This window comes from Sebastes umbrosus, chromosome 20 (genome assembly GCF_015220745.1).
Source record: "Sebastes umbrosus isolate fSebUmb1 chromosome 20, fSebUmb1.pri, whole genome shotgun sequence".
NCBI lineage: Eukaryota > Metazoa > Chordata > Actinopteri > Perciformes > Sebastidae > Sebastes > Sebastes umbrosus.
The window spans coordinates 22,660,491-22,677,032 of record NC_051288.1 but is presented as its reverse complement, the minus strand read 5'-3'; the positions used below and the strand labels follow the sequence as shown (position 1 = coordinate 22,677,032).

Sequence of the window (16,542 nt, the reverse complement as noted above, 5' to 3'; positions counted from 1 at the left end):
GCACTGTAAAGCCCCTTCACAATAACAATACATTTTCATGACTAAAAAAGAATAAGAAGCATTAAAAGGTGGTGAATTTTCCCTTTAAGCTTATTTAGAGTACCCTCATTGCTAAAAATGGGGTGGACAAAATATTAGAAACACCTCTCAGTATGATGCAGTATTGAATTAACTCCTCACTAAAACACTGAAATGCAAGAAAATACATACTTGATATAGTAAACACTATACAAAATGTTTTTACTCAAGGTCCACTTACTACCATCAGTCCTCTACCCCATTAGCTGAGGAAGACAAGTGAGATGCGGTTGACAGCTCCGGAAAAGGCTAGTGGACCATGAGTTATTTTTTTTTGTCAAACTCTCTTAATAATCGATTAATCGTTTGTCACTTATTTTAAAGCAAAAATGCCAATAATCTATTGGCTCCAGCTTCTTTAACATGAACATTTATTGTTTTGATTAGCCTTCTGTGATATAAACTGAAAAAAAATTTAAAAAACGAAAAATATTGCTCATAGTAATGGGTTGAGATTGGGGAAAATGTTTTTCAGGGCCTTTAAAAAAACATAAATACAAACCTAAAGATGTGATATGCTGCTCAAATTCAGAAAATATTCCTATTAAACAAAATTTAGCAGGGGTGCCCAATTCCTTGTCATCTCTCTACTGTGTTTCTCTAATAAAATATATAAAATATACCTAAAAAAAGACAAGACAAAGAGACAGTGGGTTCATTAAATTTAATAAGAATTACAAAAAAATGTAAATGAATACTGATATAAAGATATCCCATGTGACTCCAGTTGTACAGTATTTGTCCCATGTCTTTCTTGATTAGTCTGTGTACATTTTCAATGATCAGTCCTCGTGATTAGACTACACATCTTGGGAAGCATCAGGTTTCACTGGATCCTGACTTTTTCCTTCAAGAACTCAGAAGCCACAAATTGCATTTTCTGGATGGCCAGCTGGGTGTCTTCAGGGGAAATCCCAAGATGCCACACAGCCCGTACTGAATTTCCAAAATAGGGGTACATGAGAACTTGTATCCCCTGTCCGAGTGCTGCCTCCTCTCCCTCGCCAACCTGACCCATACGGGCGCAGAACTCAGAGGGGCTTAAGCTGGACTCCTGTAGACGGAAACGCAGGATGTTCGTCTCCACGGCGGCCATGTCTACAGCGAACAGAGGAGGGTCACAGTCGAGCAGAGCTGAAGAAAAGAGAAGAAGCAGGCAGTTAAAGGTACAGTGTGTAGGATTTGCCGACATCTAGTGGTGTGGTTGCTCAATCCTCCCTTTCTAAGTAACACGAGACGTTAAGTTCAAAACCTTGGTAACGGCGTTTGCCTTGCCTTCTGCTAATAGATTCCCCGAAATCTTACATACTGTTCCTCTGATGATGTAATTTTCAGAGACTGAAATATGAGCCGCTCACCTTCAGCAAAGGTTTTTGCATTGCGGTGATCCTCCTCCAGTCTTCCTACCATCTCCAGTAAAGACAGTTTTCCAGCTGCTGCCAGAATACCAGCCTGCCGCATCCCCCCACCCAGAGCTTTACGGCACCGCACCGCCCGGGAGATGAAGTCTTGAGGTCCAGCCAGCATGGTTCCCACGGGGGCACCCAAACCCTGTTACACACCGTAATGTGAATTTGACTTTGAGAACATTTACTTTGGGCTAAGGTCCATTCTCTGTGTGTGTGTGTTTGCAGTCCCACCTTGGAGAGGCACACGCTGACGGTGTGTGTGTGCTGCAGTATGGTGGATGGAGGCACCCCCTGGGCCACAGCGGCGTTCATCACCCTGGCTCCATCCATGTGGACTGCCAGATCATATCTATCTGCCAAAGCACGAACCTTGGAGACAGAAAACCAAACCTGTGAGAGCTGCTGCATCTTCCATTCGAGTGTATCACAGCTGCTTTCACATGTTGACATAAAAGTTTTATTAATATGATCTTCGAAAAACAAATCTCCACACACACACCTCCTGTAGGAATGTCAGCGGCAGCACACGCCCTCCCTGTATGTTGTGTGTGTCCTCCACACATATGAGGCGCGAGCGGGGGAAGTGAGGGTCGGGGTAACCGTGGCGGATCTTCGATTCCAGCTGCTCCAAGTCAAATGATCCATCGGGGAGGGTGGTCACCGTGGTGGGGTGGACACCAGCCAGCTGTGTCAAACCACAAACACACACTGTATGATGAATGCACCGCATTGGGCCTGACCACAGGTGTCTGCTGCTCTCGTACACTCACCTGTGCGCTGCCTCCTTGCTCATAGACGTGTAAATGGGACAGATCTCCCACAATCATCTCGTCGCCCCGCTCCCTGCAGTGCACCATCACTGCAGAATGAAACTTGTGCACATTTATGACCATTATGACCTTATTAACGTGGATTCAGTCTCTGCCGATAAATGCTCACCTGCGATGAGATTACTCATGGTACCAGAAGGAACGAACAGTGCGGCCTCCATCCCGAACATATCAGCTGCTATTTCCTGTAACTCTGCAGAAATTAGTGTCAAATATTGCACGATTTAGGTAGTATTTCACAAGTAAAGATGCAGGTGTGCATGCATTCATATTGAACTACAACATACAGTAGAATATTATATATAAATACAAACATATTATTATTATTTTCCGATGAATAATTATCTATCAAGCTATTTCATTAGATCTACTCCAGTCCTTGATTTAATTAAAACTACTTTTTAAAAAGGTGCTATTGATAACATTCAGCCACTACATGTTATATTCTCCCTCCCCCTTTCCATTGCATTTACTTCACTACAAATCATTGCCAGGCGCTTACCATTTATGTTTTTTTCCACACTAACTGACGACCCAGAGCTACCACTTGATATCAACATCATTTTACTATTGGCTCACACAAATTATTAGAATTTTTTTTTAAATGATGAATTCATAATTATAATTTTTTTTTCAGGAAAATTCTACCTCATTTAATTTTTATTTAAAAACAAAACATTGTAACTTGCACTCTTTGCTAATGTATATATATTTATATATATATATACTTTTTATTTATATATATATATATATATACTAGTTGTAGTAGTTGGGTATGTATATAGTGTATTCTAATATTCTTTATATTGTATATTCTATAGATATATTTCTCTAGTGTTGTTATGTACATTTTATTTACTGTTCTGGTGCATTGCCTGGATAACCTGCTGCTGTACACAGGTAAAGCCCTAGCCCTTAATTTAATTTATTATTATTTTCATGTATAATTTTACATATTTTATTTGTTCTTATTCTGTATGCACCTTGTCCTTTTACTTTAATGCAATATAATCTATGAGCCATGTTGTTTGTACATTTGAATTTGTTCAATAAAAAATAAATAAAATAAATCAGGTTCCTGATTTGATCACTACGTCATCTTCGGCTCTGACCGTTAACACTCGGGTCTTCTCCCATGACGTCATCTCCGACCTCGGCCTCAGCCATCGCCTGCCTCATCGCTGGCCCCGGTTTGGTCACCGTGTCGCTGCGGAGGTCCACCAGCCGGCCGCGAGTCGCTCCGCCCGGCTGCGGGTCTCTGGGCTTCCCGGTGTTGTTGTAGTAGCCCCGCGCGGAGCTCCGTCCCACCGAGACACCGGGGTTCAAACATCTCAACAAAACTCTGCAGGGAAACGTCTTCAGAGACATTATGCTGCTCCTATAACCATGATCAGGAGCTGTTTATGTGTTGAACTTTGAATCGGTGTTGTAATCGATAGTCATTGACTGCAAGGAGAGTTAATGGATCACCGATCAGCCCATCAGGGTGCACAGAGCAGTGTTGACCACAAGAGGGCGCCTTTATTCTAATAAAGCTAATTATAATGCATATTAACTCTAATAGCAAACTGCTCTGATAATTGGATAATTAATTGAAACTGCAAATCTTGTTATTTCAAAACTGGAGCCTTCTTAGTAACATAATCCATTAATTCACATATTCTGATTTCTTTCATCTACAGATTGCAATCAAAATAACACTACAGTCTTTTGGTACTGGAGAAGATTTGCTATACTACAAGAGGGTGTGCTCAGAAATGTTATGCTATATGGAGACCTTTTTTAATCCATATAGAAAAAATGGATACCACTGACATTGAAGTTTTAAACTGCTGACCTCATATTACATATAATTCACAATTTATACTTAGTTTTTTTTTTGTTGTTTTTTTTATTTATTTATTATTATTATTTTTAATTTACCTATCTTTTTGTGTTTTTGGTCCTTTCCTTTTTCCTTTTTCCTTTTTTTTTTGTACATGTTTCGTTTATGTTTCTATTGGATTTAAATGTATAAATTTAATTGTTTATGAAATTAATTCTGCTTATTTAATGTTGCAGTAATATTGTTATAGGGATGGGGGGGTGGGGGTATAAATCAAATAAATACATTTAGGTGGAGTTAACAGGCTCTTGTTTCTTTCAGTAAAACAAACAGATTGTACGCCAGCCTTTCATATTTTATAAGAAGGCTACAATTATCAGAACAATACGAACATTCAGGCTCCCTCGTGTGGCTCAGAGGCGAACTGCAGATATAAATGTTGAATAAAAGACTATGGAAGAAATTCTTCTAATTTATTTAGCGACCGTAATAAAATCTCCTGCGACCCACCTGTGGGTCTCGACCCAGTCTTTGGGAAGGACTGACCTAGAAGACAATGTGACCTCTTTAAATGACCAAACCCAAAGATATCCAGTTTATTGTGATATAAAACACAGAAAAACAAGAGACATTTGAGAACAGTAATAGTTGGCGATTCATTTCCTTTACTTATATAAAGCATTGGTGTGCTTGCACAGAAAACAATGGTAAGAAGAATCTTTTCTTAGTGTTAAATAATGAACATAATCATATTCACATAGACACACAGATCATCTCACACTATTACAATGGCCCTCTGAATTTCCCCTTAAGATATTCTCAGACACATTCCTCTACTTTTCCACAATTATCTTTAGTCAGAATGCGTCATGTTTTATGTGGTAGATTTAACTCTCACCGTGTCCTGCGTTAATCCGCCCCAGTGAGTGAGGCATACATGTGCGTAAACGTCTCTCTGTGCATCTGTGTGTATGATATGTTTACGCCTCAAGTGCTCTGAAATAACTGTGACACCCTCAGATTCTTCAGGGGTCGCAAACCTGCTTTTGGCTTGACCTTTATCCCTGCTCTGAGCCGTAAAGCTAATTCCACCTCGCTGTCATCCATCATCCATTTATCTTATTGTGGAGAGCGAGAAAGGAGGTGAAAGCACTACATACAAAAACTAGGGCTGGCAATCCATTAAAATATTTAATCGCGATTAATCTTAAAGGCAGATTTGTCAAGTATTTAATATTCTTATCAACACGGGAGTGGACAAATATGCTGCTTTACGCAAATATATGTATATATTTATTATTGGAAATCAATTAACAACACAAAACAATGACAGATATTGTCCAGAAACCCTCACAGGTACTGCATTTAGCATTCAAAATATGCTCAAATCGCAAACTCAAGTCCGACAGCTGTCAGTGAGTCAGTGTGCTGACTTGACTATGACTTACCCAAAACTGCATGTGATTATCATAAAGTGGGCATGTCTGTAAAGGGGAGACTCGTGGGTACCCATAGAACCCATTTTCATTCACATATCTTGAGGTCAGAGGTCAAAGGGACCCCTTTGAAACTGGCCATGCCAGTTTTTCCTCGCCAAAATTTAGCGTAATTTTATTTAACCTGCTTCAACCACTGGATTCCTCAAGTTTTCTAGTTTCATATGATACCAGTATCTTCACTCTAGCTTTAAAACTGAGCCCGCTACAACCTCCGAAAGATCAAATTGGGTTAACGCGTTACCTTTGACAGCCTTAACACAAACACAGGACATGATGGGGCCCAAACTGAACTGGTTATATCCAGCTCTATCCTCTATTTTTATCGGCTCCCTCGTGTCTCTCGGACTAAGTCAATATTTAGAGGTGAAGACTTGTGGGAATTTATCTGCCGTGGACTGAGATTAGGGTACGAGGGAGGTGCACTCATTACAAAACAACCCCCTCCTCCCTCCCTCACTCACTTTCTGACCCGCTAACACTACATTCATATCTCCCTCCCCTCACACACACACACGCACACACACACACTTCCCCCTCGCATGCATACTCATGCTGTCTTGTCTGATGTTAATCACCCGATAAAAGTCCCAGTGTGTGTTATCAGGACCGCACCGTACTGTAGTTAAAGTTGATATTGCCAGTAACAGAGCCGGCTTTTATGAGCCATAACAAGTCGTCATTAAAAGTCATTAGCAAACATCAGCGTCGTAAAAAAGGCCACAGTCGGTCTCGAGAGCCCCACAAGAGCCGTGAACGGAGAGAGATAAAGATGCATCTGTAAGCAACGCTGGAGCAGCGATGTGGAGGAGGGAGGCTGTGATGAGAAGGAGAAAGTGGGAGAGACGACGGCGTCCTGGGAAGGAGTTTTTCCGGGATCACTGTTGGCTTCTGTAACCTCACACTTTTGTCTGTTTTGTTTCTCTCAAATGCCTCCCAGCATTCCTTGCCTGTGTGCGTGGTGGAGAGCGGTGTTTTGGAGAAAATATTGAATTAGAGAAAAAAAAAAAAAGAGGCAGAGAGGGAGAAATGAAGGAGAGGGAGAAATATTGACTCCTTCTGGGAAGGAGCGAGACGGCAACGCCTTTCCAATAACCATAAACCCACTGGGCTGAAAATAGACGGGCCGAATGAATAAACGAATGTGTTCATCCCACATGAGCTCTTCTCTTTCACAGAAGGAGGGGAATGGAGGTGACCCCCCTCTTCTCTCTCTCTCTCTCTCTCTCTCTCTCTCTCCTCTTTCACTGAGGCCATCATTTCTTCACCATGACGAGAGATATTAACCGGAACAAAACAGGTGTTTATGGGAAGCCTTCCCTCAAATGAGGTTTCTCATACACACACCAAAGACGCACACACACACTCACACACACGCACACACACACATTTCCCTCTGCAGTGTAAAGGTGTCGACATCAGTGCCTGCGAAACAAGAGTAACATCTGGTTCACATTTCATACTATTCCCCCCCACCTACTTCATATGTCATGGGCCATGTGGACATGCTTTACTACACACACACACACACACACACACACACACACACACACATTGCTCTTAAGATATAGGGGAGGCTAAATTCCTTCTTTTCCAAAGCAGTTTTCCGTACTTATGTTACGCTGTTTACGTACGTATTTTACTTAGTTTTGTAGCCCAACCATGACGTTTTTCCTAAACCTAATTCAGTGGTTTAGTTGCTTAATCCTAAGTGAGTGGTTGTGTCGCCCCCTGCTGTTACTGCACCTTAATACACAAGTGTAATATTCATGCCTTGGTGAAGCAGAACGCTAAAACATGCTATCCTCTAGTGGACAGGCTGGTCTATTACCCATTTCGGCGTGGTACAGGGTTGGGTCTCCCACTTGGCGTTATAGTTGACTCCGTCTAAATTTTGACAGTGCTTTGCAAAAAAAAAAAGACCATCAAAAAGCTTTAACTTGTTCATAATGCAGCTGCTGGAGTTCTTACAGGGACCAAAATTTCAGAGGGTCACATCACCCCGATTCTTAAAGGTACAGTGTGTAGGATTTGGCAGCATCTAGTGGTGTAGTTGCAGATTGCAACCAACTGAGTACCCCTCTGCTCACTTCTCTCTTTCCAAGACTGTGGTAACGAAAGTCATGATAACGCCGTTCGCATCGCCTCAGAGGCCATCCTTACCATAATAACACAACTTTAGGAGCAACGGAAGTCAGACGGCGGCTGGTGGTACCACGGTTTTACACTCTGCGGCTCACGTTTCCGCAGTTTCACAAGCATGTCGGAGAAGTAGGATGGCTCATTCTAAGCTAACAAAAAACACAACAATTCTTAGTTTCAGGTGATTATACACTAAAGAAAACATAGTTATGAATATTATATTCTATTTCTGCTGATAGAAATGCTACACACTGTTCCTTTAAGTCACTACACTGGCTTCCTGTCAGCTACAGAACTGAATATAAGGCAACGCTTATAAATCAATACATGGACTTTTACCAAAATACATTACAGACATGTTTAAAAATTAATGAATTTTGAATCAGTATGATTTATTCTGGAATGCATAAAATAAACAACGTTGTTATAATGTTATAATGATTCTTATGAATGAAAACTCACATTTTGTAATAACAAAATTTGGTTATTACATAATGTGTTGTTGCAAGTCTCAAGAACATCAGTGAGGTGGAGCGCTGATGTTGGGCGATAACGCCGGGCTTACAGACAATGCTCCAGTTCATCCCCAAAGTGTTTGACGGGGTTGAGGTCAGAGAGCCGTTCCAGTTCTCCCACATCAATCTCGGAAACCCTTTTCTTTATGGACCTCACTGTGTACAATGTGGGCATTGTCGTGTTGAAACAGGAAAGTGCCCCCACCCCCTAAACTGTTGCAACAAAGATGGAAGTCACTCTAAAGGCTGCCCAAAGTAGGACCCAAAGTTGGCCCATCATCAGGTTCGATTTGGCCCGCCAGATGTTAGCACATTCTTTTCTTTTTTCAGTTTTAGAGTTAAATGAAACTGGACAACCCAAGGAATCCATTGGTACCAACCATGTCATGTTAGCTTGTTGAGAAGGATGTTAAAATAACGCTCCAAAGTTAGGATACATTTTAAGTCATGTTAATTGCATAAATTGGGTATGACCGGAAATAAGCACAACTGTAATCAGCAGGTGAGTTTTAAGGGGTTAAATATGCAAAAGCTAAAAACTTGGGATCCTAGCACCATTTTGCATCACAATAGGTGTTCTCTTTTGACCCGGGGCCCACCATTGAGTTCCAGTTTTTGGCCCTCCGAGGGAAATCGTTTGGGCATCCTTGCTCTAAAGTATCACTGTGTGCTGCAGCGTTAAGATTCAACTTCAGGGGACCCAAAACATGAACCCCAAGCATGCTTCCACGACATTTAGTTTTGGTTGTGTTTACAGAGTTTTGAGATATTCTTGTCACCACCCACGGCCGGCCCTTGCCCTTTTGGATCCCTGATATTGTTGGCTTAAAAGTGTTTAGTCAGTTTCACTACAACGAGAGTTACAGGGTTGAAAAGTGTGTTTCTTTCTTTCTTTCTTACCTTTATGCAGAAAATGAGGAAAGTGCCACCTTAGACGACCGCCTATATGGCATATGCCTTAAGCCAGCCCTGTCTCCACCCCGATTCTATGGAAGCGAATGGAATGACATCATAGTGGTCCTCCGAGTATTAAAAAATGACGTTTGAAAAATCACTTCACTTACAGTTTTCATTGGAACCACTTTCTCCCAAATAAATAGTCCCAATGAAAACAGATGGATCATAGTAATCAGAAAATTGCTTCTATAGAAAGACACAAAGGATTTAAAAATGCTTTGAGTGCTCAAAACTAAATTTAATTTACTTCCATCGAAGCCTCAGAACGTCTACGCATTAATTATCCACCACATGTGGTTTATGAGAACTTTTTTTTGGGGTGAACTGTCCCTTTAAGCTCTGTGGTGAAGGTAGTTATTGTATGACAGTATGAGGCAGGATTAACCAGACCATCAAGATTACCCGCTGTAGTAATCAACGGCAGCCACTATCGCCTCATTCATCTCACCCTCCATTCATTCACTCACACTGACTTCTCCTCTCTCAGTCGTTCTGTTCATTCAGCTGTAATTATAGACCATCACCCGCATGTACAATTTCACTTCCGAGAACAGTCGCATCTCTCTTTCTTCTACCTCCTTTCTCCTTTCTCCATTCATTTACCAGACCTTCAGTTCACCCCTTGCAGCGTTCCTGTCACCCTCCTGACCCTCTCTTCACTCCTCCTCCTTCTCCTCTTCACCCTTTCCCACATTGCCCTCTCCTCTCCCTCTCTCTCTCTCTCCATCTCTCTCTCTCTCTCGCTCTCTCTCTGGGAAGTCATGTGACTTCTCTGAAGCTGAGCCCTATAAACCAGCAGTACTTGGGGGGCTCAGTGTCTATACCGCTCTCTGATTGGCTCCTGCATTCAGATGCTGTTATGCACACACACACACACACAGCGGACCCCCTGTTTCCTTCTTTCAGGAACAATCCTTCACATTGAAAACACAGAGAGATGGTGTTTATGTGTCCACCTATTGCAGGGAATGGAGTATTTAAATAGCGTAATGATTAGTTTTTAATGAGCGGGTTGTTCTCACAATCACTTAAGTATGCAAACACACACTCACTGAGCCTGAGAAGTGTCATTTGTTATATTATGGCAATGGCTGAAAGGACTCGGTGCAGCATTGAGGCCAGTTTAATCCGATTGGATCCTTGTTGAAACAAAACAGAGCCAGTTATTGGCAGAAAAAAGCGCCTCTGTTCGTATTGAAAACGTCCAGTTATGGATTGACGGCTTCTGTCGGTTTTAATTTGCTATGAAAACCTTTTTAAAATCGAGTGAAACAAAATCTGTTTTGGTTTAAAGATCTTTATCTGACTCTGATCAGCTGTTGCTGCACGTGTAGCTTCAGGGAGTCGGTTAATGATTTGATCCAGTGTGGAGTACTGATAAGGAAACGCCAAAGGGCAGCGGAGCCGCTTTGATGTTAGCCGCCTCTTTATTATGTAACTGACTCACGGCCAGAGACCGACATCCTCACAATCACATACTACTGCTGTAGTAAAGTTGACTTATAGATAGACAGGGTTTGTGTGTGTGCTGACAGGTAAACAGAAGTGGAAACCACTTTGGTTCAGGCTGAAATACCTCGACACCTATTCAATGAATTGCCATGAAATCATGTTCTGACATTCATGTTCCTCAGAGGATGAATCCTAGTGATTCCCTGATTTTGTACTCCATCAGCATCAGCAGGTTAACATCACCCTCTTGAGTGAAAACTCAACAGCTGGATGGATTACAACGCAATCTGGTGCTGACAATCATGTGCTGTGTCCAAAATGCCTCCTTATTTACTACATAGTGCACTATTATTGCCTCCACTATTTATCTATATTTAGTGTCTAAATTCTGTATCCAAGTTTGAAATCTATCCACTAATCTGTGCCTTCAAAGCTTCCCTGAATACTATGAAAAAAAACAGTGTTCATTTTGAGAAAAGGATGCTGGTAGGTTTGCTCGCTTACACACACATACCATTCACTCTTCATCATTCACAAGCAAAAACAATGAAACTACATTATAAAGTCACTTCTTATCAATTATAGTAAGAAGCGAAACATAAACAAACCATGTGTCCTTGTCAGTCAGGTGCTAAACAATAAAACCGTACGACACGCTCCTTCTTTGGGAAGATACGACAGACATGTTTACCGATCGTCTTTACTTCTTATCAGAATCACCTTTATAACGTAATGGGATAAAATAAGCATAAAGAAACTGAAAATGAACAAACATGAAAATGCATCCTTCCATGTGTCCAACAAACACACAACTTTTAACCAGGAGACCGGTGTTTGAGACCGGCGTTCTGTTTTGTAAGTTACGTTTGTGACGTGTTTTCCATACTTATGTTACGTAGTTTCTGTACGTATTTATAGTTCACGTACTTATTTCAAGCCCCCAACCATGACGTTTTTCTTAAAATTAAGTGATTTTGTTTCCTAAACCTAACTGCGGACGTCAGGTGACCATAGTTTTGTTGCGTGCTGTACAAATGACACATGAAAAGATGCAAACTCATGACACGTGGAATGTTTTTGTAGTGTCGTGCTATTTATACACCTTCCCGTAAGACCGGATTACTTTCCTTCTTACCTCAATTGTTTTGCGTCTTCGCTTCATTTCATTCCTTCTATTGTTTGTTTCTCTTTCTGTCTTTCTTTTGTCAGCTGATCTTAGACAATAATAACAAAACTTCTCACAATGAGTACTTTTACATTTGTCACTTGAGTTTATTTTACTAATAATCGGTAACTATTAAAACAGTTTGTGAATGCATTACTTTCATTTGTAGCACTGTTGCATTTTCTTAAAGGAGTATTTCTCCCATGATTGTAGGTAAATCATGTACGACGGAGTATTAGGGCCCCATTGAGGGGAAAAAGAATAAAGTCATAATATTACGAGAAAAAAGTCGTAACTTAATGAGAATAAAGTCATACTATTTCGTAATATTACGAGAATAAAGTCATAACTTTACGAGCAAAAAGGTAATTTCCACCTCCACAAAAGAGGTAATTTCCCCATCAGGTCCGTGTGGTTTTTTTTTTCAGAAGAAAAGCAGTTTCTGGCACAATCTTTGCAAGGTCCTGATACTGATGATGATGTGGTGTTGATGTACCAAAAGATGAAGTATTTGGTTATTTGTGAAACCTATACTAAAGTATAACTTCACAAGATGCTTATGACTTTATTCTCGTAATACTACGGCTTTTTTCTCGTAAACTTATGACTTTATTCTCATAATATTACAACTTTTGTTCTCGTAAACTTCTGATTTTATTCTCATAATATAACGTCTTTTTTCTCGTAAACCAATGACTTTATTCTCATAATACTACGGCTTTTTTCTCGTAAACTTCCGACTTTATTCTCATAATATTACGTATTTTTTCTCGTAAACCAATGACTTTATTCTCATAATACTACGGCTTTTTTCTCGTAAATGTATGACTTTATTCTCGTAATACTATGGCTTTTTTCTCGTAAACTTATGACTTTATTCTCATAATATTACGACTTTTTTTCTTGTAAACTTATGACTTTATTCTCATAATATTACAACTTTTGTTCTCGTAAACCAATGACTTTATTCTCATAATATTATGACTTTATTCTCGAAATCTCAGATTTCTTTATTTTTCCTCAATGTGGACATAATACTCCATCGTACTCATGGGCGTTGCCAATCATTCGTAACCAAAAACCCCTTACTCACCACATATGTATGTGCATATGCTAGTGCTTTTACGTACGAGTGTGTGTCTGCTGCAGTCTCAAGTTCAAATATGATGCAGTCTTGCTTGTTTGCTGGCTGAGGGGACACAGTGACACCTGAGAGTGTTGGAGGGGTTTGGTCCGAGTCCATGCCGTTACAGTAAGTCATTTGGCATCTCCGCCGCTACGCTCGCTCGCACAGCTGTGAATGGAGAGCAAAAAACAGCAGCAGAAATCCACCTCCTGTTAAACAATGCGACTGTCTACCACAACACCGACTGCACTTTTACAACCTGTTTTGTACGTTTCAGGTCATCCCAGGTCTTTGTTCTAACAGCCAGTAACAGCAGAGGCACGCCCATCCGCTAGGCTATCCAGGTGTTACGGGAAAATCATTTCAGTGATGATTTGAGTTAGTCACAATGACTCTCAAATGCTGCAGAGTGTGTGTGTGTGTAGGGGGGATGGTGGTGTAGTCAGCTTAGAAAAATATTGTGGTTTGAATGTGTCACAATGAGCTGGTCAGTGAGTGCAGGTCAAGACTGACTTTACAGGCTCATGCACGCACACACACACACATGAATACATACATGCAGACGTTTTTGAGTGCTATCTGTATGCTTCCCATATGGTTTTTATTGATCCATGTCCCTGTTATACCCCTCCTGCTCCCTCTCTTTCCCTCTGTGCGCTGATGGTGGAGGAATGATGGAATGCTGGAGGGTAAATCTCTGGTTTCCTGGAAGCTGGTCTGGCTTTATCAGAAGCGGCTGTGACAATACTCGAGCTGATGGGCCAACCAAACGTCTTTCCTATAAACGCAGATCAGCCAACAAAAAGCCTTCCTGGAAGGAATAATCAGCAAACCGGAGCTCCTTCCTGGAAGACCACTGTGGGTTGCTCGTTGCAAGGGTATACTCCTAAAACCTTTAATATTCTTTCCACCTTCTAGGCTTCACACCGTTGACATTGGCACCGACTCAAAAGTGAAATGAAACTGTTATTAACACACAGATTTTAATCAGACTGCAAGAATGTTATCAGTTTGAAAACATTCGTCCTCATTGCTCAACTTGCTTCCTCATCTCGAAGCTATGAGGAGACAAACTTTAGTTTTGATTGTTGAAAAGACTCCAAGCAGCCGAGCTCAGTTGTTTCTGGGTGTTGTGCTTGGCCGCTGGGACGCTGTTGACAACTGTTGAGCGGCAAGTCATTACCCGAAAAAATGAATCACGGTGGAAAGACTTTCTATGAGTGTGTGAGATTCACGAGAGGAGCGAAGAAGTCAGGATACAGGCAAAAATATTCCAGCCCCGCTAACCAGGCAACGATGGGGAACATAAAATGAGTCATAGTGAGCTGAGCTGGCTTATTTAGACAATGTGTGTGTTTGTGTGTAAAACTGGATTATTCTGGTTGGATTTTGGGAAGAAGGCTCACTCATTTCTGTTTGTCTCTTCATCTACGTCATTTTTTGTCTGTAATTGCTCAGTCTTCCTCCCATAAACAAATATAGTCACACACACACACACACACACACACACACACACACACAAGCGTACAAACAGCAACTTTCGACACACATATTTTCCTGTAAGTGTCATAGCAAAAATAAGGAACTATGGAGCAGAGCTTTTGAATCATTGTAATTACCTGCACTGAGGTAAGCTGTAAAAACAGTTGTTAAACGTTGCACTTCCAGAGCTCTGTGGCTGGCTTGTATCCAGATAGTGGCGGACTCAGGCTGTCTGAGGGGCAGGGCGACAAAAAAAATAAAAAAGGTTTACCAGCTGCATGCGGTGGGGCACCAACGCACTGAAGGTTTTCTAGCATGTAGGGCAGGCCTACATGGCACTTCATCGCAGCTTCTCAATTTTAAGGCCATTCTAGAGGGCACTTTATCGTGTTTTCTCCACTTAAGGCCACCCTAGAAGGCACTGCATCACGTTTCCTCTACTGGAAGGGAACTGCATCTTGTTTTCTCTACTGGAAGGGAACTGCATCACGTTTTCTCCACTTAAGGGCACCCTAGAAGGCACTACATCTTGTTTTCTCTACTGAAAGGCACCCTAGAGGGTACTGCATCTTGTTTCATCTACTGAAAGGGAGATGCATCTTGTTTTCTCTACTGAAAGGGCACCCTAAAGGGTACTTTATCATGTTTTCTCCACTTAAGGCCATCCTAGAAGGCATTGCATCTCGTTTTCTCTACTGGAAGGCACCCTAGATGGCACTGCATCACGTTTTCTCTATTGGGAAGGAGAAGGATCTTGTTTTCTAGACTGAAAGGGCACCCTAGAGGGTACTTTATCGTGTTTTCTCCACTTAAGGGCACCCTAGAGGGCATTTTATCATGTTTTCTCCACTTAAGGGCATCCTAGAAGGCATTGCATCTCGTTTTCTCTACTGGAAGGCACCCTAGATGGCACTGCATCACGTTTTCTCTATTGGAAAGGAGAAGGATCTTGTTTTCTAGACTGAAAGGGCACCCTAGAGGGTACTTTATCATGTTTTCTCCACTTAAGGCCACCCTAGAGGGCACTGCATCATGTCTTATCTACCATAGAGGCATGGTGAATGGTGTGATGCATTTTATATATATATATATATATATATATATATACACTGTATTATTACCCGTCTCTACTTAAAAACTGTCTTCACTTTCACGTCATATTTCTGAGCTGAACTCGGTGCTCTTTCTGCATCATTTTGCTTTTTTTTTTAATTCTAGTCTCTTCAGGTGGAGTCCCCCATCTCTCTCTCTCTCCCTCACATACACACACACACACACACACACACACACACATAGACTCACACAAAGACACCTCATTCGCTCTCTCTCGTACACACACACACACTATCACCAGTCAAGCCGTAAAAACTCAACTCAATTAAAGTGCCTCATTTCCTGGAAGCCAGCCTCAGACAGAACACTAGGTATGCAGGGAATGGGAACTGTGTGTAGGTGTGTGTGTGTGTGTGTGTGTGCATGTGTGTGTGTGTGGCATATAGAAATGAAGAAACTCACCTCCTGCTTAATTTTACCAACAGCAATCTACACACACGCACACGCACACACACACACACATTGTGCATTGGCTGCACACTAAAACCACAGACCGTCATAAATCTCCTCCACGTGGACCCTTTCACCTATTTGACCTCACACACACACACACACACATACATCCACATACACACACACTCTCTCTAGAGGACACCATCCTCACTCACAGCCCCTCGGGCAGGATGTATAAAACCCGGCTGCATTCCTTTCCAGTTAGGTCCAGCCCAAAGTGAGCTCTCCACACAGTAACTGCTGTGTCAAAGTGTGTGTGTGTGTGTGTGTGTGTGTGTGTGTGTGTGTGTGTGTAAAACTGCGTGCTTCTGGGAATCCCTTTGTTACTGAGTGTTGTGTACATCTGCAGGGCATGTCTGACAAATTGAGCCCACACCCCTTCCCATATGTTCTCTGGAATTTACCCACAATGCTCTATAGCGAAGAAAACAAGAAGTGATGATTGCAGTAATTTTAACCCTATGATGAACGTATAGCGGCGGCGTGGCTCTTTACAAAG

The 16,542-nt window shown here is 41.5% G+C and overlaps 1 protein-coding gene across 1 annotated transcript; it reads right to left on the bottom strand.

Moving 5' to 3' along the window:
- Positions 1 to 727: 727 nt before the first annotated feature.
- tha1 (threonine aldolase 1) lies at positions 728 to 3,786 on the bottom strand. The gene is made up of 7 exons (XM_037755743.1): positions 3,430 to 3,786; positions 2,427 to 2,510; positions 2,258 to 2,346; positions 1,987 to 2,172; positions 1,719 to 1,856; positions 1,437 to 1,629; positions 728 to 1,212 (listed from the first exon to the last, which is right to left on the bottom strand). The coding sequence occupies exons 1-7, from the start codon at positions 3,683 to 3,685 to the stop codon at positions 905 to 907; spliced, it is 1,254 nt and encodes a 417-aa protein (XP_037611671.1). The 5' UTR covers positions 3,686 to 3,786; the 3' UTR covers positions 728 to 904.
- Positions 3,787 to 16,542: the final 12,756 nt, after the last annotated feature.

Bases quoted from the DNA above. Each gene is read 5' to 3' on its own strand.
- tha1 (XM_037755743.1), bottom strand. From the start codon at position 3,685: ATGTCTCTGAAGACGTTTCCCTGCAGAGTTTTGTTGAGATGTTTGAAC. The intron at 2,511-3,429 runs GTCAGAGCCGAA...TAATTTCTGCAG, and splicing joins AGAAGACCCGAGTGTTAACG to AGTTACAGGAAATAGCAGCT. The intron at 1,213-1,436 runs GTGAGCGGCTCA...TCTTTTCTTCAG, and splicing joins TGCAAAAACCTTTGCTGAAG to CTCTGCTCGACTGTGACCCT.